Consider the following 22,992-nt stretch of genomic DNA (forward strand, 5'->3'; position numbering starts at 1 on the left):
TGCACTATAATATTAAAATTAATATAAATACTACTGATTTGATAAAGATAACTACTTTTACTTCTCAACCAAATTCAGAAAAAACTTGAAGTATCTGAATGAAACTTAGGATTATTTTATGCTATGTAAAGTCATCTGCACAGCCACAGGTGTCTGAGAGCCGTGGCTTTAAAAAATACTGGAACTTCCTTTAGATTGATAAACTTTTTTCTGAAACTTTATGTCTGTTTTAGTTGCGGGTCTTGACATGAATATCAGCCAGTTTCTAAAAAGCCTTGGTCTTGAACACCTTCGGGACATCTTTGAAACAGAACAGGTAAGCTCTCTTGAGTCATTTAATAGTAAGAGTTATTTTTCACTTTTCTTTTTCTCCTTCTAAACTGCTATTTTTATACCCACAACAAATTTCTAAAGAAGCCAGGAGAAATCCAGTATTCTATATCTCTCCCCCAAATAGTCTAACAGATGATGGGATTCTTTCATTGTTATTTGTCACATCTATATAAGCAGTCTGGTTTAATATGTTTGATTACATGTCAAAACTTAGGCTATGAAACCGCCTCAAAAGAATTTTTTAAAAATCATTATTTTCTTTCCAAAAATTGTTGGCACTTATCTCATTATTGATGGGTTATTTTGAGGAATAAATGAGGTAATTGTTTTATGATTAGAGCTATATAATGGACAAATACTGTAATTTGCTGACCTGGTTTCTGCTTCCAGATATGTACTATACGTATTAATTCAGAAAAGCTTAAGCATTGTATGAATTAAAGCTACCACATAGATATTAAATCCTGTTTTTACATCAATCCTTATTTGAACTGAAGTTTAGAATATTTAGAAGGAAAACAGTAGGATGTCAATAAGAAAACCTTGTGCATGGTTCCAAATTATATTAAAATCCCATCTAGCTAAACATATAAAGGTTCCTACTATATAATGAACTATTTGTCTCAAAGATGTATATTTCAGAACTGTTGCTTTTTAAAGGCTGCTGAAAACTTCCTTTGGGTGATTGGAAGTGAATTGCCCATTTTGTGCAGTGGAGCAATTATTTCTTAAATGGCCATTTAGGAGCAATATAGCGAATTATTTCCAAAGACTGAGTGATGAATGCTCGTTGTACTGAGAAGATCAGACTCATTATATAATATTTCATTCTAACAATAAAAATCAGAAGAGCTCCAGGCCTAATTTATCAGTCTTTTAAATATTATATACGAGTGTAAAGGTAGAGAAGCTATGGATAGATAAAAAGTATCTCATTTGAGTTCAAAAAGGGGTATCTGTAAAAAGATTTCTCAGTTTTCCAAGGAAAGAAAAAATCAAAAGCTAATCTTGTGAAGTAGTATTTGGATGGTCACAGAACCAGTTTCTTCTGAGCTGGAAAATTGCATGTTCAGCCCTCAAGAAATGTGGTCAGCCATGATTTCACCCTGTACATTCAGAGCACTGCCACTCAATGGCGATAGAGTCAGTCACAGTTACTTTTAGTCAACCAAAGAATTAGATAATTTTGAAACATTTGCATTTATAAGGATGAATAACCAAAAATTAACAATAACTATTTTGTACAAATATAGAATTTATGTTAGGCTTCAGGAATTGTTAAATCTGAGAATTTATAAGAGAACTTAAAACCATCAACTCTCATCTTCAAATTGGAATTCTTTACTTAGCTTCTATATAAAATGGTCTATAAGGTAACTAAATATTTATGATATAAATTTCACTACTTTGTAAGGCAGTCTTTTTTTGTGCTTGAATATTTCTTAGCTCTGGGAATTCCTCCTTATTTTTATATAAGTCCTCACTACCTAATACACTTACTGCTTTTTGCCACGTTCTGTTTCATTGTGCTAAGCACCTCTCCATTTCCCCACCATTCACATTGGCTACCTGCTGGATACTAGTATCTGGTATTTCCCCATTTTCAGGCCTACTGTTTGTTCCCTCTTGTATCTTGAAGCAAGCAAAAGGTGCTGGTTTTTAAAAAGGAAAAGGAAATACAGAAATGATCATCTTTTATTTCTTTAGCAGTTTGTCCCATTTTAATTCTCAATGCAATTAAGGAGTATTTAAAGTGAGCAGAAAGCTGATAAAATTATCAAGAAAACTTTAAGAAAATTTTAAGTTCATGCTTATAATGGAAACAGAATTTTCTTAATTTGAATAGATACATAGATAGCATTGAAGACAAATGGAAGAATTTTCATCATCTAAGGAACTATTAAAGATTAATCAATTAATTTTGTTTCACTTTTCAGATTACCCTAGATGTATTGGCTGATATGGGTCATGAAGAGTTGAAAGAAATAGGCATCAATGCATATGGACACCGCCATAAACTAATCAAAGGAGTAGAAAGACTCTTAGGTGGACAACAAGGTAAGCTATTCAGAAAAAATAAATTTCAGATATTTGTGGTACAAGATAAACGTCAGGGCTGGCATCTGAACTCAGGTGGTCTGACCCCAGAGCTCATGTGCTCGACTGCCTTCCCCATCCCACTTACTGGCTTTGCTCTCCTCTCATTGCTCTAGCTGGAATTGAGTCAGTTTCCCCTCTCTCACACACTTTATATCTTAAATGTCTCCAGAATCTACACTTCTGTCCTTTTCCACTGCTGTCACCTAATCCAAGTCACCATCATCTCTCTTCCGGAATATCACAACCGCCTTCCAGCTTATCTTCAGCCTTCGCCTTCTCCTCCCTTCCGTACCTTTCCTGCAATGTTACCAGAAGACTCGTTTCAACATGATTGGGATCATATCATTTCATTGCTAATACCCTTCAACAGAATCCTGTTACTTTTAGGATAAAGTCAGACATTCACAACATGGCTTTTCATAATCTGACCTCCTCTCTTACCTCACCTTGAACCTTTCTCCCTCCCTTACAACTGTCAGCTCTGTCTTTTGCCATCACACTTTGCTGTTGCAAGCCTCCTATCTTTGTTCTTTGTATGCCTCCGTGTTTATCATTTCTCTATTTATTAGAAGTGCTTTCACTGTAGGAAAGCAAGAGGAGAGGAAAGAAATAACTGGAATTAGTCAATTAGTCTGAAGAGCTAATACAATTGCAGGAATGACATGAAACTAAATGTTAGTGGTTTTGATCTTGAGTCTTTTTATTTATCTGTATTAAAGGAACAAGGATAATGAAATTAACAATAATAATGTATTTTAAACTTATTATGAGTGACCATTTCAAGCCATCTCACAGAGTTCTTAGAAAAGGATACTTCTTATATTTTAGACCTGAATACATTATAATTACAGTGTGTTTCTCATTTGTATCAAACATAACTTCATGAATGTTTATGATCAAATTTAGTTAGACAAGTAATTGTTGAACCCTGCTGTGTGTACAAGGAACTCTTTAAGAACAGATAAAATTGATCCCCAAACATATCTCCATTATTTCACATGTCTTTGGATTTACTTAATTTATATAATTGTACATAATTAGGTTCAAATTACAAATAGTTTAGACTTCTTCCAAAATATCAATTACTTTTGACAAAGTTTTCCCTAAAATAGAACCTGCATAATGTGGACTCCTGTTAACTATGTTACCTTTTCTTTCCTACAGGCACCAACCCTTATTTGACTTTTCACTGTGTTAATCAGGGAACTATTTTGCTGGATCTTGCTCCAGAGGATAAGGAATATCAGTCAGTAGAGGAAGAGGTAATGTACATCAGAATTTTTAGTTATCTTTTCCTGAAACCTGTTTTTCCAGGAGATTAGGTAAGCTTGTCTCACTTTGACTTACTTACATTTGCCTATGTAGTATTCTGTCTCCCTTAGCCATTGTGGTGGAATATTGCCAAAATTAGAATAGGACTGCGGACTAGAACTCTGCCACATGGCTTCACATCGTGAGCCTAGGGTTTCCATTGGATGGTTCAGATCTGTCTTTATTCTGTAGACTTTCTTGAAACCCATGTAAGTAAGGACCCTATTAGGACTATTTTTTTTATATTGCTGAAATGCTACCTAAAAATGATGTGGAGTAAGGATCTTGCCTCCTAGATAGCAAATATATTTTCATCTTGATTTTTATGTAGTGTTACAGAACATGATTATAAAATAATATGCCTAATTTTCACATATGCTTAGACAGTATGCCTCATGACTGGAGTCACCTTTCATTTCTTCAGTCACAATGCTTTTAAAAGCACCATAGTAAGGCAGTTTGTCAGAACCTGCTGGTAGAAGGGTGCCATAGAGATCCCTCTCTACCAATGGCTTCTGCCTCGCTCTGACACAGAATAAGCAAGGTGCCTAATGGCATTATTTTGCATGGAAAGGCATGCCTACATTTTTGTTTTTTTCTTCTTTTTAAATAGTGCTCCTATTATTCTCATTCTGGAAACTCAGGACAGTTACCTTAGGCTAGTATTTCAGCTCATCCTGAGCCAGTTTTTCAGGAAAGCATCATGTTTCCTAATGTCTTATTGCCTAATCTCCTAGTAGTTAATAAATTCTGATACTAATGTCAAAATGTGGTAAATAACTTCAGAAATGGAGTGGTAAATTAGAGAATTAACTCTTTGAGTCAATTCTATGAGAAATTTAGGTCTTCAAAACATTTTACTTTTCTATAATAATTCTTTTTAATTTGGAAAGTGGAAGAAGGATGAGTAGTGTTGAGAAGAAAGTTATTCCACTTAGTTACATGTGATATTCAACTTTTCCTGGTCTGTAGACTATGGAATATTTCACCTAGCAAACAAAAATTATTGATTTATTTAAAATTCTTTGTTTATTTTTAGCATTTGTCCAGTGAGATATTAATAGAATATGAAGAGTTTTAGTTTGACTTAGTCACAATGTTGCTTCCATTCTCAATAACATAAAATAGTCATGTAGGTGACTTAATGTGATGTTTTATGTTTCCCCATTGTGTTTACTGAAAAATCTTTCAAAGCTTTCAAAGCTTTTATTAAAAGAGGAAAAGAAAATGCAGCTGTTTAATATTTATGTTTATGATTATTTTCTCACCAGAAGTACTTACCTACTAAACTTATTGATCAATTTATAGTGGACTCATATTTATTTATAAGTGCTAAATTTTAGACTCATCAGTGAAGCAATATAATAGAATTGAAATGTTAACGGAAAGAGTATCTTTAGAATATACACTGGCATATTTTCGAAAGTTATTTTATTTTATTCTGTAGATGCAAAGTACGATTCGAGAACACAGAGATGGTGGTAATGCCGGCGGCATCTTCAACAGATACAATGTCATTCGAGTAAGTTTTCAAAATTTCAGGATGAAAATTGGATTGCAGGGCTTTCTGAAAAGCAATTATAAACAGTGATTAAAATTGGTTTTTAAAGTTATGTTTTCAAATCAAGGATGATCCTTCACCCGTTGCCCTGCAGTTGCCCTGCAGTCATGTGTCACCCTCCTCACTACGATACAGTCTTAACCCTCATGATCGTACTTCATTAGAAGTCGAGACACCCAGGAAACATCAAAGCTACACACACAGGCCAGGTCAGCTGGTATTGGTGATGCAGATATGGTGATGAGACTCCCTGCTCATCCATCAACTCAGAACATAGCTGACAGTCATTTTTATTACCATTTCAAAGTAGCAATAAAGGCCTGGATTTTTCCATCTAATTGAGTCAGTGATTATATCAGAATGCATATATCTCCTCATCTCAGTGCCTTAATTAATAATATGGGATAGATAACTGCTATATGCTTTTTTCCAAAGGGATATCATGAAGATGAATAAAGCCTATTGAGAATCAATTTAATCCTTTGGGTTAATAGACCTGTGGAAGTTATACCAGTGCTCATCAGAATTACCCAGGGAGCTTTTTGCAAAATACAGATTGATAGGCCCCTGTATCCTAAAATTCAATAAGTCTGGGGAGGAGCCTAGAAATAACCTCTTCCCTCCTCCTCCTCTTTTATTTTAATTTTTAAAAAATGTATCTTTATTTTTTAAAATATTACAGATATCCCCTTTTCCCTCTTCTTTCATTTTTCCTTTCTTTTTTCCTCCTCTTCCTCCTGCTTTCTTTTCTTCTTCTTTTCTCCTTCTTCTTCCACCTTTCTTTCCTCCACCTCTTCCTCCTCTTCCTCAGGTAGCTCTGAGGTATAGCCAGGTCTAGTGCAGAATACAAACAAAAACCATACCTAAAAATTATGTCACTAAATAGACCCAGAGTCATAGAAGCATGAACAGACTGTTGAACCTCAGAGGGAAGGCAGAGGAGGGTGGGTGGGAAGAGAGCAACCAATGAATTTGTATGCATAACCCATGGACACAGACAATGGGGCATTAAGGGCCTACGGGGGAAGGGTATGGCAGAAGCAAGCTTAAGAGGTTAATGGGGGGGGAGGGGGGGAGGACCAATGTAATACTTACAACAATAAAGATTTTTTTTTTTTTAAAAAGTACGTCACTAAAAACCAGAGTATCAACTGAATTACACTAACCTGGCATCTTTATTATCCTATATAATAAAGAGCTAATATGCTAATTAGACCAAACAGCAGAACAACCATCTGGAAGACCTTCCGAACTAAGCCGGGGTTGCGAGGCCCGAGGCCCTTGCACAAGTTTTGTGCATTGGGCCTCTAGTTTTTTAATAATGTTTTAAGCAAACAAAACAAAAATTGGGCCTTCCTCTAACATACTTTTAATTTAAATCATAAACTGCCAATTAACGTACATTACACTCAATGGCTTCTTTCTTCCTCATCCTTAAAGATTCAAAAAGTTGTCAACAAGAAGTTGAGGGAACGATTCTGTCACAGACAAAAGGAAGTGTCTGAAGAGAATCACAACCATCACAATGAGCGCATGTTATTTCATGGTGAGTATCATGCCAGTAATTACAAACATCCCTCAGGCTTTCACAAATTACAGCAGAATGAAAAGCCTCTGTTACTGACTATATTCATCTTATGTTAAAAATGGTTTGGTTTTTTCCCAAATAATTACAGTCAATTCCAGTTTTCTAATGCATTACATTCTTATACGGGCTTTTTAAGGTGAAAACAAATTATCTGAAATTGTTTCAGAACTTATATTACAAGTTGAGCCATGTAGAAAATGAAATATTTTTTATTATAGTTTAGCATAATTGTTTTAGTTTATCAGATTATCTGTGTTTGCTTAAAGATTGGGTATAAAATAATCTGTATTTTCAAAGCCACATTATACTTTCCTACCTAAAAAGCTGATGCCATTTGCAAAATAATAGCTTGGTGAGCACTAGGGGTCCTGATAAGAATCTAGTACAGTGGTTCTCAACCTTCCTAATGCCGCAACCCTTTAATACAGTTCCTCATGGTGTGGTGACCCCCAATTTCATTGTTACAAATTGAACATAACTAAAGTATAGTGATTAATCACAAAAACAATATGTAATTATATATGTGTTTTCCGATGGTCTTAGGCGACCCCTCTGAAAGGGTCGTTCGACCCCCAAAGGGGTCTCGACCCACAGGTTGAGAACCGCTGTTCTAGTACATTATAAATTATGTATAATAGACATCTTACAAAATAAACTTTTCAGTTATGTAATATTAATTGCTTAGTATTAATCTGCCAAGTTTAAATAGTATGTAACTAATTGATATTCTAGAAAAGTGTCCAAAAATTAATTTTACTATCTTTATATTTTTAGGTTCTCCTTTCATTAATGCCATTATTCATAAAGGGTTTGATGAGCGACATGCATACATAGGAGGAATGTTTGGTGCTGGGATTTATTTTGCTGAAAACTCCTCTAAAAGCAACCAGTATGTTTATGGGATTGGAGGAGGAACAGGTTGCCCCACGCACAAAGATCGGTCATGTTATATATGCCACAGGTGAGCATCTTGGCTTTCATGGAATGGTTGCTGTCCTCAGGTCATGAACAGCTTCTCAGACTATGCAGAAGCCACAGTTATTCTCAGTCTTAGTCCTAATGAATCACACAGGTTGGAAATTGGGTAGGAATAGTTGATAAGCCAACCCTAAGAGGAGCAATGATAACAGGGCTGACATTAGTGGTGATAAAACCAAATATATGTCAACCAATCATAGATTACAATGAACCGCCCTCCATCTTGGCTTCTTCCCTGGGCTTCACATTTCTTGCTTCAGAATCAACAAGAAAAGGGTCAGAATTATTTCTTTAGAACAAAGAACCTTTAGCTCTGACTAGAGAGTCATGTTGAACTAAGACACACAACTTCTATAAACAAGTAGAATCTTTAATGTGCTTCTGATATTGCTAGTAATGTTTTAAGGCAGGATATATAATAGGCCTTAAAAAGTCCAACTTCAGAATATTAACTGGAACTATTAAACAAATGAATATTAATTTTTTAAATAGGACTTTAAAGCTCAGAAATTGGAGAGAATAATAGTATACTCTCTCTCTCTAAAGTCAGTGAGAAAAAAAATTCCTTCTCTATTCCCTTCCCTACCCCCTTCCTTGCCAATAGAAAAAATACAAGGAATTGTACTTTATAGAGATTGCAGTTTATTACATTTCTCTTTAAATTAATCAAATATATATATTTTTGCAAAATTGGGTTAATAAGAAATCTTATAATTCAGTTAAAACCTCAAAAAAGACCCAAATAACCTTGAAATTCATTATAATTGTTGACCTTAAAACGTACCACTCTCAGTTACATTGAAACAAATTGCAGCGGTCAGCAGTTCTAAGATGGATGCCATATACAGAAAGAAATTTCATTAAGTCTACTGTGATTGGTAACATGCAAAAGTTTCTCTTTGTTGCTTCAAATCTAACTCTTCTGGAACCAAAATAAACAATAAAAGTGAACCTAGATGAGGATGAACAGTCATTCATTAAAATTAGAACCATGGTTTTTGTCTTAGCCAGATTCCTTAGAAACAGCCTGAAGCGAAAGTTTATTCACCAGCACTTTCTTGGGAGTGCAATCCCAGGGAAGCAGGAATGAGAGCATAAAAAGAAGTGAAGTCCAGGAGGAGGCAGGATAGACAGGCTCATCGGGAGCTGGGCAGTGTCAGGATGAGTGCAATTGGTTGCTCAGGCCAGGAGTCATCTTCAGAGAAGCCGTATGAACTAAAGCATCTCAGAACAGAACATCGTGGGAGAAGAGAGACGAATTTATCTGCTGGCTCCTATCTTGGGCTGGTCAACATTTGCTCCACAGGCCTTTGGTGGGCCCTTCAAGCCCCATTTGGGTTGCTGCATCTCTGGAATGCAGGACAATGCACAAGGCAAGCGGATGAGCAGGCTGGAGCCATTACTAGTACTCCCCACCTGTGCACTACACCCTGCAGCCCAATGGGCCGCTGGGCAGATCCTGCTGCTTCTCCCACCTCCGCAGCAAAGTGAAGCCCTGGGGCAGGAAGCAGAAAGTAGGAGGCAAGCCTGTCAGGTCAGGCTTTGTGTGACATATGGGCTGGGAGTAGCCATGGCACTGGGCCCAGCTGGCCTAGTGGGCAGAGTCCAATGATACCATGATGCTGCCACAATGTGGGTATGGAGCTCAGAAAGCCTCCCTCTTGTGGTGATCAAAACCCTTTCCTCTGGGTCCAAGAGAATGCAGTTGCAACCAAGCCAGCATCCCAGAGGGTCATCAGTAGCATCACACTAAAACAGCCAGCCTAGGAAGAACCCAATTATACTAAGTATAGCACAGTGTTTAATTGACTGGAAATAATATCTCTGATCAGTCATATTGCAAAGATCAGACTCCTTTACTAAAAACAAACTATCTGAATAACTACTTACATTTAACAGTGTGACCAAACTTACTGTTTAGTTTAAACGTTGTTTATATTAAGTGTTGGTGAACTTTAATGGGCCACATATGATTCCTATCACAATGACTCAACTCTGCCCTTATAGTGCAAAAGCAGCCGTAGACAATATGTAAATGAGTGTGTGGCTGTGATCCAATAAAATTTTATTTACAAAAACAGGTGGCAGACTGGATTTGGCTCATGAGTCATAGTTTGCCAACCTTTCTTCTCCTCTATAATATTTAACATCTGCACCAATTCATGTTTTTCCCAGGTAGTGTAATTGTCAGCCTTGTGATTAAGCAAGTATTTTTTTTATATGAGCCACTCTTACTGTTATTTATCTCATTCCAGTTTTTACTTTTTCACAATGAGTAAAGCCAAATCTTAACTTCAGTTGCTGCTGCCATTTGCTTATTTTCTTCACTTTATTCCTACTATTCCATATAAGCGCTCGGTTTTCACAAGTATTTTTCCTTTTCCACTAGTCAAAACATGCCAGGTATTTTTTATGATTGATTTCTAAACCACACCAAAACTACTTTAAACTTCAAGGGTAACTATTGCGCCTACTGTTTATGATAAATCAGTATGTCATATCTCACCCTTTTCTACTCATAAATATGAAAGGGACATTTAAGTTAGCTTGCCTTGTGTTAAGTTTTTTTTTTTTTAATCAAACCTAACAATTATGTTTTAAGACTTAAAGCTTCCTTCAAGGCATTGCTTTCCTCTTTCCTTTAGACAAATGCTTTTCTGTCGAGTGACCCTTGGAAAATCCTTTCTGCAATTCAGCACCATGAAAATGGCTCATGCCCCTCCAGGACATCACTCAGTCATTGGGAGACCAAGTGTGAATGGGCTGGCGTACGCCGAATACGTCATCTACAGAGGAGAACAGGTATGTTACTCATCAGATGAGCATACACAGTTACTAAACACAATACAGTATACTTATACCAGGTAAGAGTTAAAGAAAGCCATTTAATAAAATACCTACCTCATAGTCTGATAGCATTAGTTGCTTCAGGTCGTGAATGAAGATATCAAAATTCTTTGCATCAACTTTACACACAAAACCCATCAGTCACCTGTCAACCAAGTAACATTGTGAACAAGAGGGCAGAATAGGAACAAGGTGCGCCTGGAACATCTGGAATGCCAGAAAGTAATGAAGTGCTCAAAAAAAAATCATGGGGCCCTAGCCGGTTTGGCTCAGTGGATAGAGGGTCAGCCTGTGGACTGAAGGGTCCCGGGTTCGATTCCTGTCACAGGCACAGGCACAAGCCCGGGTTGCAGGCTTGATCCCCAGTAGGGGGCGTGCAGGAGGCAGCCAATCAATGATTCTCTCTCATTATTGATATTTCTCTCTCTCTCTCCCTCTCCCTTCCTCTTTGAAATCAATAAAAATATATTTTTTTAAAAGAAATAATTTAAAAAAAATCATGGGGGCTGGTTACAAGGACACTGAGCCAGCGTGAAGGCAATCCCACTGGCCAAATCTTGAACACCAAATAAGCACAGTAATAAATTTTAAACCATTGGGGAAAAAATAGGAATTCATAATGCTTTACTGATAACAAATAGATAAATAAGTGAAGGGGAAAGGAAGGCTTTTGCTTTTGCTTACAGTAGAAAGCCATGGGCAGATGGGTGTATGTGGAGGGAGTACCAGATTGGGAAAATCATCATCTTGCAACCATTGTGGTAAAAATTAGATCAGGGAAGAATCATCGATGGATGCTAAATTGAGGGGATTTTAACAAGGAAAAGGATATTTACATGGTCTTTATATTAGTTAGAAAAGAGGAAAAAAATCATAGTAATTATACATTGGAGCGGGGGTGCCATACCAGACCAGATCAGAATTAACATCACCAATGAGGGACAGATAGACAGAGTGTGCTTCTAGGTGTGACATTCTGAGATGGGCACATCATCCGTGTAGTATTCCAGCCAAAAATGCTTAACCTCATCCAATCAAAATGAGGAGTGCTCTATTAATAAAAAATGTGGGAAGACTGGATTCTTCAAAAACATCAATGTTATAAAAAACAAAGAAAGGCTTTGAAAACTTTCCAGATTAAATGAAACCCAAGAGACAGGATAACTAACTTAATGTTCTGCCCCCAAATTAGATCAGCAAACAAAATTGGAATGTGAGTGGTAGATAGATAGAAGTCTAGCATTATAAAATTGTGTGTTTTTTTTAGTTTATCTTTATTATTAAAAGTATTACAGATGTCGCTCTTTTCTTTATTGATCCCTCTAGCCAGCCCCCTGCCCCAGGCCTTCACCACACCATTGTCCATGTCCATGGGTTATGCATATATGCATGCAAGTTCTTTGGTTAATTCTTCCCACCCACCCCCAGCTATGTAAGAGAATATCTCTCTTCATAGGGAATAAATACTGGCTTATTTAGGGATAAAGAACTGTGAAAATATATATAACTTACTCTCAAATGGTTCAGAAAAAAAAAGTGTCTGTGTATCTGTCTGTCTGTCTGCCTGGTATATACAGAGGTAGGAGGAAGTGTACATAATTAAGCAAATAAGACATAAAAAACCTTGACAATAAACGGATATGGGTAAAGGGTATACAGTTGTTTGGGGGGTACCATTTTCACTTTTGCAACTTAATGTATAAGTTTGCAGTTGTTTCTAAATAAAAAGGTTTAAAAGCTACCAAAGAATAAATTTGTCAAATTTTTGTTTAAATTAGAAACTCTAGACTTCTAGAGAAAATACTTTCACTTTGACTCAGTAATTCCACTTCTAGAAATTTGTATTAATATAATCAGTGATGGTGACAGAAAAACCTGTAGGGCCCATCACTGTCTAATCACAATGAAAAATGTAAACCTAAACATTCAACAAAAATAAAATCCTATATAATAGAAGGCTAATATGCAAATTGACTGAATGGCAGAACGATCGGTCGCTATGATGCGCACTGACCACCAGGGGGCAGACGCTCAATGCAGGAGATGTCCCCTGGTGGTCAATGCGCTCCCACAGGGGGAGTGCCACTCATCCAGAAGCCGGGCTCATGGCTGGTGAGTGCAGTGACAGCACTAAGAAAATATGACTGCTGGCTTAGGCCCGCTCCCTGCAGTCAGACATGCCCCAAGGGCTCCTGGACTGCGAGAGGGTGCAGGCCTAGCTGAGGGACGCCCCCTCCCCCAGTGTATGAATTTCGTACACCAGGCCTCTAGTGATTTCATAACTGTGAGTATATTTTTATGCCTATGACTTTAAAAAATGTATTTGCGTGACAGATATAAATAAGTAATTTCAGTTTTATTTTACCATATACTTTTCAATATTTTATGTTATTAGTGTAAAGATCATTTCTTTCATATTTGGATGGCTTTAAAAATTATCTTCAAACTGTCGCCTCTACATTATTGGTGACTCAACATATCTCCTCCTTTCTCCTTATAGATCAGTGGGTTACATCATCATCTGTGATGAATTTAAAATTGGTTCAGCAGAATTATTCTTTCATCTAACAAACTTGTATTGAATACATGCTATATTGAGCACTGTGCTAGGTGAGGTGAACAAGGGAGAGTTGTTCTCTTGCCTTGGTTTTCTTATTTAAGGCACCTGGCTCTCTAATGAGGGAGGAATGCAGTGTAACCAATGTACAGTATTCAAAGTACACATACATTTTAACAATGACTAGATTGTAGGATTTGTAAGTGTATATGCAGACATATAGGTGCATCTCTTCTTTCGGGCACCTGTTAATGGGATGGCCTTTGTAGACTTTGAGCATATGGAGTAGAATATTGGTTTGGATCAACAGCTTCTGAGGCTTTCACATCAAGTAAGGCTTTACTACTGTAGCTGCCAAAAGGGTGACCTTTCTCCTTCCTGTCCCTCAGGCATACCCCGAGTATCTCATCACGTACCAGATCATGAAGCCGGAAGCTCCTTCACAGACTGCAACCGCCGCGGAGCAGAAGACCTAGTGAATACCCCCTGGGAAAGCCAGATCAGATTGAAACCTAGGACTGGATTCGAATGGACTGTCTCCAACAAAACCAACATTCTATAAATCCCTGACAGCCTAGAAAAGCTGTTTGTCGTTACGAAGCATTGCTATAGTGATGGATATAGTATGAGTAACTGATACATACTCAACTGCTGCTGTTCCCTTTGAGGAAATGTTTACAGGGGCGGCCTTTTAATATATCTCAGGCTCACTTTCATTGCAGTTATCCATTTCTAAAATAAGATTGCTTTGATCTAGACTTGGAAATGGAAAAAAAGAAAACATAACCAGTACGTTCCCAAATGTTCACAATTCACACACTACATTTGCTTTGTTATATATGGCATTTATATAACAAGTACGCATATCCAGGCTCATTCTTAGTTTTTTCTAAACAGGCGTCATTGGCTTTTTTTTTTTTTTCTTACTTTGATAATAAGCTGGAGCCTTCTTGATGATATTTTGCACAAAGTCACACTGACTAAAATCATTAGCAATGCAACCTAAGCTTCTGGCTGAACAAGACTAGTCTCTACTTTTTTTCACTTTGATTTATTTTATATGTGTACTTCTTATAAACATAAATTGAGATGGAAAGGGAAAACATCAGATTTCAGTCCTTTTATTGATTGGCCAGTCTTACAAGGGAAAGGCACAAACATCAGCCTGGCTTGGAGCTCCCAAGGTGAGAGAAGCAGAGGGTGAGAGCCTGCTGTCTCCAGTACCAGCTTCAGAGGCCTCAGGACCTGCTGGGACCCACCGGAGCGCAGCCAGGGAAAGGGGCGTTGCCATCAAGCCTGGAGGTGAGACAACCAGGGAGGGCTGGGAAGGAGAAGCCGCTTCCGTGCGAGGAGCCTGTGGTTCTGTGCTGTTGAAGCAGAAAGGGACTGCGGGGACGCCTCAAAGAAAAAATCCTTCTCATTTCATCCGCACCACCAGAATCGTTGCTCCAGAACAGCTGCCTTATCCAAATTCTGTCAAAATATCGTGCTTCATTGGAGTCACAGAAATATCACTTATTGTTTCTCTGTGTTAGAAAGCTAGGGTTTAAATCCTATTTAGCAGATAAATAGGCACAAATGCAAGGACTTTTTTGTTTACTCAAGATTTGGCACTTATTTTGAGTGAGGTTCTTCAGATAGTTTAGATAGGTCCCTGCACTAAATTTTAGAGTGGTTTCTTCAAACATCTTATAGACGAGGAGAACAAAAACTTGAAACCAAAGCTCTTTCAGTTATTTTCTTAATGAAGATGGAGAAATAACATACTGTTACTTCATGAAATTACTACTTTGTTTAGCTTGTTTAATCAACATTTGCTAAGTGCACATAGACACTTGTGAAAAATTAGACATTGTAGTTCTTACGCTCACCTTTTTCACTTAACTGAACATCAAATGAGTGCATTGGTTTATTACTTTCACATGCTGTGCACCTACTCAGCTTTGAAGCAAAGTAATATGTGGTAAAGAAAAGGAAAAACAGGATGGCACAAACTTGCCATTTCAACTTAAAGTCCTGAAAACTAATTTGTTTTTTAATGCAGGCTGATTAAGCTGTGACCTCATTTAATTGCCTAAAGAAAAATAAAATAGTTACATGCAAAATTCCTAGAATGGCTCTTAAAATATACATTTCACTTTCTCTCTGGCTTGAGTCCATTGCTAGAACTAGGCACTGGGCATTAGTTTGAGTTTTCTAGCTCAAAATTAAATCAAGAATTAGCCTCCGTTTTTGCTTCTGATGAAGTTTCAGTGTGTGTCTTGGCTCCTTGTTTAATAGCCCTAGAATTCCATATGGAGCTTTGAAGTTTGATATTCATTAAGAGGGCTTTCTCCCCCCGCCCCCTTTTCCTTCTGTTTTGCTGTGTAACAATGGGTTGGTGAAATTGGCATCCGTGTAGTTTTCAGTAGCTGTGAAAGTGTATATTACCTCCCCACTTAGACATAGTTTAAAATGGTAAACACAGCTGTGATTTTTAGTTAAGTAAAAGGGTTAATATGGTATAGATATCGAAAGCTTTATAGCTTTGAAAAAAAGGCCACTACCCGACTGTGGTTGTATGTCATTTCCATCATGCTAACTGGATTAATGGATGTGCCAGTTTTAAACTTCAGCCTTACACTTAAGAAGTTAAACTGTGGTTCAGTATTTAAACTGCCGATGTTATGTATCGTCTGTTCTGTGTGCCGAGTAAAGGTACCATGTAAGGGAGACATTTGCAGTGCTTCTTGTCTTGTAATGATTCAAGTATATAGTAGTTCTTGGAAGAAGGTGTACATATTATTCATCTGCTAAAGAGAATGGGTTCATTAACATCTCACAGGAACCAAATACATGTCTTCAAAACTTGAAAACCAAAGGTCATCATGAGTGTACTCAAATTAGCAAAAGTCAGTTACATTTGGGTTTCCCATCTAGAACAGTGTGAAAAACCCTTTGGAATGTAAAAGCATGGCGTTGAACTAGGCTGAAGTCCACTTAGGTTCTTGTATACGTACCTACTATACAGAACACTAGCAAGTTGAGGACTTCCAACATGGCCTCCCCTGAACTGGCCGCTCTGTTACGCAAACTGAATGAGAGGGAGAATCTGGACGCCATCAGCTCTACTGCAGTGCTGACAGGGTACTAGGCATGGCCAGCCTGGATGCTTGAGACAGACAAGTTAAGTGCTCTGGACTGGACTCTTTCTCCTTCTACTTGGCCTCCTCTTTTTCCCAGGCTGCTAGTCTGGAATTATAGATAGCGCCAGCAATTACCTTTGACTCCACTCATTTTCTTCCTGTCTTCATTTTGAATCTTGCAAAAGGAGACTGTACCTTTCTGTTTCCATATCACACCTAGACCCAGGTGTTCGGCCTGCTACTTCGCTAAACAAATGACAGTATGGAACCCAGAGTTTTAATTCTATGCCTGCAAAATAACAGCAGCACAACCAGGATTTTTACTGACCTTTTCCTTCTTGGAATTTAGAGTTTCTAGCTTTTCAATAACATAAATAGAATAAACATCATTAGGATGTTTCCATGAAACAGCATCCTTGTGTTCATTTGAGCTTGATGTTGGAGGCTAGACTAATTTCTCTTTGCTCTCAGTGCATTGATAGACATTGAGAAATGCCTGAATGTGGCAAAAAAGTAATATAGATTAATATTCTATTATTATAGCCTTTATACAAAAAAACAAAACTTGGTGTACTCTGGAAGAACAGCGTGAGAATTCAGTGAGCTGGCTAGGTTTTTCTGTTTCAGTACATCTCCCAATTGCACAATAGTTTTATTGGATGTCACGCACCTTCTTTTTAAACATGTGCACTCTCTGGATTTCTGTAAACTCTTTGAAACAGGAATGGTGTGTATTTTAAGCACCTTTCCCCAGTGTGTCCAGACCCCATTTGTATGATAATCTGTGATAAACTGCCTTCTTACCAAAAATGCCCATGGTGTGACAGTTTTCTTTTGGGCTGATATATTGCATAGTGAAAGAGATTTTTAGTCATTCAGGGAACACTAAAAACCGACATTAATACAGGGTTTCATGTGTCAAAAATTTATTTCAAGACTAAAGTTAAACTTGTTTGATTTCAAATCAGTGACAGAGGAACGAAAAGAAAGTAATTGTGAAGACAATGTTTGAGCTTTGGTTGGGCACATCTAGTGAGCAACAAGGAAATGCATTTTTTTAAAACCACCCTTCAAGGTGAGGCTTCTTCAGACACTTTGTGGATTCTGAAATTAATATACAATTAAATATTTCTTACGAAAGCCTTAACTATGGCAGAAACTTTTAAACCTTTTATATCCTAATAAAAAGTTGGAATTCCATTTCTTGGTGTTTGAAAGATGTCCGTGAGTGGCTATGTCTCTGTGTATCTCACACCTGTTAGGCTTATGTGATGAGGGTATATTTCATAGGTCATGCTCCCTTCCATGCAGAGAGCTGATACAATCAGCCCATTTCAATTTCTTTATGTCGGAAATCCTCCAGTTGCCAAATCATCTGGTTTGGAGAAATGTAGAAAGATTTCAGAACTTGCTAAGTTTTGTGTATGTGGGAGATACAGCAACAACTCACAAAGCGATACCCTGTAGAATTTCAGTGTTGCACAAGCTGTTTTTCAGTCATTTTAAAGCATAAACCATGGTGACACGTGAAGAGCAGTAGGAAGCTAAAGATTCCCTATACTTTCTAAGACCAGATATGCTCGTGTGTGATGGTTCTCTGCATCCGCCGTGGGTCTGCCTCCTTTGAAACAGCATTCACACTGGAGAGATGGCTGCGTTTTGGCTCTTCGTTCTCTTATATTTTCTGTTTTACACTTTCACATCTCCACACCCCACCCTGCTACCCATCTTTTCCAACGGATTTCTCATTCTCCAGAATTCAGATGGTTTTGTGTGTGTTTTTTTATCTGTCTGCCTATTTCTGCAGACAACCCTGAAAGCATTTGCAGAGAAATGCAGTTAAACTCTGATAGTGGAGTCCCTTACACACTCCTTGCCCCTCCCACGGTTCAGGATAAAAAAGCTGGAAAACACAACAGTAAAAATTAGAAAGGAACCCAAATCTGCAAGGCTAACAGCCTAGAGCTAGAAGATGACCTTGACTATATAACCCTTGTATTCATTATACGAAATATTTAAACTCTTCATGTGCATATATGCCTGCTTCTGCTTCCATTGTTTCAAGTTCATCCTGTCTTTGTGATAGTAGTGTTTGTCTTTGATACCTACAGACTAAAAGGTACTTTTTCAACAAGGTTTCTCAAAAACATTTACAAAACCAGCCGGGAGGAAGTCGACAATATTTCCCGGCGACCGCATTTAGCGTAGTACTTGTGTTTTCTCCTGGTGTCGTGGTCTGTGTGATACCAGTGGAGTAACTCTGGTTTCCTGTTGGTGTAGTTTTATTTTGTCTGTGTGACCCACTGTGGCAAGGGTTTCGGTCCCCTCCCCTTTCTTTTCTGCATTTGTGTATCTGTAGGATTGCCAGAGGGAATACAAGACACCCAGTTAAATTTGTATTTCAGGTAAATAATTTTTTAGCTTACCTATGTTTGGTGTATTACTTGCCATATATTTACAGTAAAAATATTCTTTATTATTTATTTGAAATTCAAATTTAACTGAGTATCCTGGTTTTTTGCTTTGTTTTGTTTTCTTTTACTAAATCTGGCAACCCTATCGATTTGGTCATGGAAGATGGCTTACAGCATGTAATTCTTCTAGCCTTCACTTTCTTTCACGTGGAATGGAAGACCTTTTCTCCGTTCCCCTCTACTTTCCAAAAGAGGGCAGCGAGGAGCTAACCTGCCTGCGTGGTGGGTTCCTATTTAAGGCATCTTTATGATTATATTTAACCTGTAATTGTGCTTTGGCTAAATGTCTAACTTACAGTACTTGTAATTGTTTAATATTCAATAAAAACATTTTTCAAATATCCTGTATGTGGACAGCAGTTAGCTCTGAAGTGTTTTCATTTCCCTTTTTGCTCATTTCAACCTGACCAACCTTAACACAACTTACCTAAAACTGTCAGAACCCAAACAACCGTTTTCCCTCCTGACTTTCCAGTGTGGTCTGTGCTGGGAGTGCCTTGTCCTCACCTCTAAGCTCATGCGGGAGTTACAGAAGGTCAGTGAGCGCAGGAGAAGCACAGGTTGCTTTTAGAAATGTCTCTGCAACAGAGGGGGCCGGCCAGACCTCGCACCAGTTAACAGGGCGGATCAGAGGCCCTGCCCACCTCTGGTGCTCAGAGAGCCCCTCGCTCCACCTGTCCTGTTGGAGGCGGGAGAGGGGATGCTTGCCTCCTGTGATGGTGACCATGAAATGCCTCGCACAGTGCCTGGCACATAGCACTGAGAAAATGGTTTCTTTCCTCCCCCTCTCCTTTCTCCACACCTAGTGATTCACTAGATAGCAAATTGGAAGCTAGAATTTTATCAGATTTCTTTGCCAGAGGGATTGTCAGAGCCGCCAGGAGACATAAATTCAGTACTTGGAAGCACTGACAGCCCTGCAAAGAACAGTAGCTCTCACTGAGCCCATACTGTGAACCAGGTGTGTCGTATGCATTTCCTACCAACCCTGCAGAAGCGGGTATTTTAATCCCCATTTTACAAATGAAGAAACTGACACTAAATTGTGAAATAATTTCTTTTATATCCCAGAATTCTTCCCACTATAGATTATGGTTCTGAGTGATACTCACCACCAAACCCTGACTATATGGAGTGTGAGTGTTGAAGCAGGAATGAGGACAGCGAGGTGCTGCTACTGCAAGGTTTTCTATCATCTGTGTCTAGTGAGATCAGATTCTAAATGCCATTGGACTCAGGTCCTCCCCTTTGGTTACTGCTGTGTTAGAAATAGAAATGGTTTGAACTGTGCATAAAAAGCAAATGGAATATGAATAAACAACTTGGAATATCAGCAACTTGGTTTGGTCATTGATACAGAAGGATTCTCAGGGCCTGCTTTTATAGCTGAAACTCCTGTGGGTTGGAGGCACTGGGGGAAGTGTTTGTGAGGGGTGGGGGAATGGTTATAAATCACTTGCTGGACTGAATGTATTTTCTACAGGAAATTACTTCCTAGGAAACTAAGTCCTATTACTATAAAGGGGTGGTGCTTCCTGGGCAGCAAATTTTGAAGAACTGGTTTTGTTTTTGCTTTTGTGTGTATGTGTTTTTAATATGTTTTTATTGATTTCTGATAGAGGAAGGGAGAGGGAGAGAGATAGAAACATCAGTGATGAAAAAGAGATAGAAACATCAGTGATGAAAGAGAATCACTGATCAGCCGCCTCCCACATACCCCCTACCGGGGATTGAGCCCGCAACCTGGGCATGTGCCCTAACCAGGAATCGAACCATGACCTCCTGATTTATGTGTCGATGCTCAACCACTGCGCCACACTGGCCGGCTGAAGAACTGGCTTTGAATGATACTGCCCACATTGAGTGCCTGGTAGTTGTGGCCCAGTTCTCAGGTTAGGGCCCGCCCACCATATTGTGATGGCACTTGTGAACCTTTACCATATTGCACTGTTCACTTCTCCTCATGATTTTAGGGTCATCAGACAGTCCAATAGGCCTCCAGGCAGAAGGGGCATATGGTGCTACATTAGGAATAATAAAAGGTCATCTGTTCCCATTAAGTTGGGACTAGCTGCCAGGTTTTCTGGGTTGGCATCTACCCTGAAGACCTGGACTGAGCAACAGAAGTGGAGGGGAGGTGGGTTTATGTCTTCATTTGACTAATTTCCACCTGTCGTCTGGCTAATAAAACAGCTCAGCTTAAGACAATATGTAGGTAACATTTTCATTTTGTTAATATGATTCTTCACATACTTTTCCTGGCCAGAAACTGATTTGTAAAGTAAGTCTGTTCATCTTGACTTTCCTGATCCTGCTTACATATCAGGAGTACGTGATACGAAGCATGGATGTGAATCATTGGCCATACGTAGGGGCTGAAGCTGTCAGGAAACCATGACGCCGTATGCCACTAAATTGCTTCACAACTCCGAGGAAATTCTGTGACGGCTTTGTCTCTACTCTTATGTCTACCAAGTAGGAATACTGTCTGCCAAATAGTTATTTAACAGGAATATTTGGAAGATGTACAAGGTGATGCCAGTCAAATGCTATTGGAGTCCCAGAAGAAAATGGGAGTGGAGCAGGAAGTTTAGGTGATGGGACAGTCCCTTTAGTGCAGCAGGTTTGCCAAAGGACCGTATGGGATGACCACCAGCTCCGCCATCAGCCTGCCTGGTTCTTAGCCTGGCTCGGCCACTTACTGGCCCCGTGACCTTAGGAAGCTCCTCATCTGCCCTGTGCCGTAGTTGCCCCAGCTATTTCGTAGAGTTACTGAGAGAATGACTAGAGCTAAGGGCAGGACTTGTTCGGAGCGATGGTCAGGCATATTTCAAACTAGTTTCTTCTCCCCCTGCCAGAAGCACAAGGAGATTTTTCTCCAGTATTTACTGTGGGAACCTGTTAGAGCTCCTAGAAATAAATCTCACAAAATTACAGTGGCCCCTCTGACTGGGTCCCCCTGGAGTTTTTAACTCCCAGAATTGTCCACCCCGAGCCTCCAGCAATTCGTTAAGTATAGCCTTCTTTCCCTACCCAGCCCTGGTTCCCACAGCGGTTTCCACTCGTGTCTCGTGTCCGGGAAATTGTTACATTCCGTATTTGCCTGTCAGTCTCTCCATCTGGGGGACAGTCATTTTCCCTGTGTCCTTACCTCTCATGCATCTGAGGAGAGTTGACATTTCAGTCTGTTCAGCCTTTTGCATGTTGTTAAGACAGGGTGGCAGCTTGCAAGCTGCTTAGCTGCAGAACTGGAAACCCCACACCACAATGACTTTAAAACACACCACCAAAGGCATGAGCCATGAAAAGAAGACATTGATAAGCTGAACTTCATTAACGTTAAACTTCTGTGAAAGACTGGAGAGGATGAGAAGACAAGCCACATACTGGGAGAAAATATTTGCAAAAGATATCTGATTGAGAACTATTATCCAAGACATGCAAAGAACTCTTTAAAATTCAGTATTAAGAAAATGAACAACCCAAGTGAAAAATAGCCCCAAACATGGACACCTCACCAAAGAAAATAAACAGATGGTGAATAGCAAATGAAAAGATGTTTAATATCATATGTCATCAGAGAAATGCAAATTAAAACAATGACATGCCATTACACGCCTATTAGGACCAAACTGTGGAAGATGGACGCCACCAAGTGCTGGTGAGGATGTAGAGCAGTGGGAACTGTCATTCATTGCAGGTGGGAATGCATAATGGTACAGCCACTTTGGAAGACAGTTTGGTAGTTTCTTACAAAACTAAACATATATTCTTACTATACAATCTAGCAAGCATGCTTCTTGATATTTGAAAATGTGTGTACACAAATGTTTATAGCAGCTTTACTTAAAACTGCCAAACTTGGAAGCAACCAAGATGTCCTTTCCTTCATTAGGTTAAAGGATAAATAAACTGCTGCATCCACACAATGGAATAATATTCAGTCTAAAAAGCAATGAGCTATCAAGCCAGGAAAAGATGTGGAAATCCGGCTGCCGTGGCTCAGTGGTTGAGCGTCGACCTATGAACCAGGAGGTCATGGTTCAATTCCTGGTCAGGGCACATGCCCGGGTTGTGGGCTCAGATCCCCAGTGGGGGGTGTGCAGAAGGCAGCTGAT

The 22,992-nt window shown here is 38.8% G+C and overlaps 2 protein-coding genes across 2 annotated transcripts in view; one reads left to right on the forward strand and one right to left on the reverse strand.

Annotated features, from left to right (window-relative positions):
• Positions 1–19,228, forward strand: part of TNKS (tankyrase) — a 147,165-nt gene extending 127,937 nt beyond the window's left edge. Inside the window, 8 exon segments of the mRNA XM_006086172.3 lie at positions 234–316; positions 2,271–2,391; positions 3,598–3,695; positions 5,192–5,266; positions 6,746–6,851; positions 7,668–7,854; positions 10,517–10,673; positions 13,665–19,228. Coding sequence (XP_006086234.1) covers positions 234–316; positions 2,271–2,391; positions 3,598–3,695; positions 5,192–5,266; positions 6,746–6,851; positions 7,668–7,854; positions 10,517–10,673; positions 13,665–13,751 — 914 coding nt within the window. The 3' untranslated portion in view covers positions 13,752–19,228.
• The window catches only part of DUSP4 (dual specificity phosphatase 4), a 34,249-nt gene continuing 17,223 nt past the window's right edge, over positions 5,967–22,992 (reverse strand). The window contains exon 4 of the mRNA XM_023751841.1: positions 5,967–6,139. Coding sequence (XP_023607609.1) covers positions 5,982–6,139 — 158 coding nt within the window. The 3' untranslated portion in view covers positions 5,967–5,981. The remainder of the gene's footprint in view (positions 6,140–22,992) is intronic.

Source organism: Myotis lucifugus, unplaced genomic scaffold (assembly GCF_000147115.1).
Source record: "Myotis lucifugus unplaced genomic scaffold, Myoluc2.0 scaffold_26, whole genome shotgun sequence".
Classification (NCBI taxonomy): domain Eukaryota; kingdom Metazoa; phylum Chordata; class Mammalia; order Chiroptera; family Vespertilionidae; genus Myotis; species Myotis lucifugus.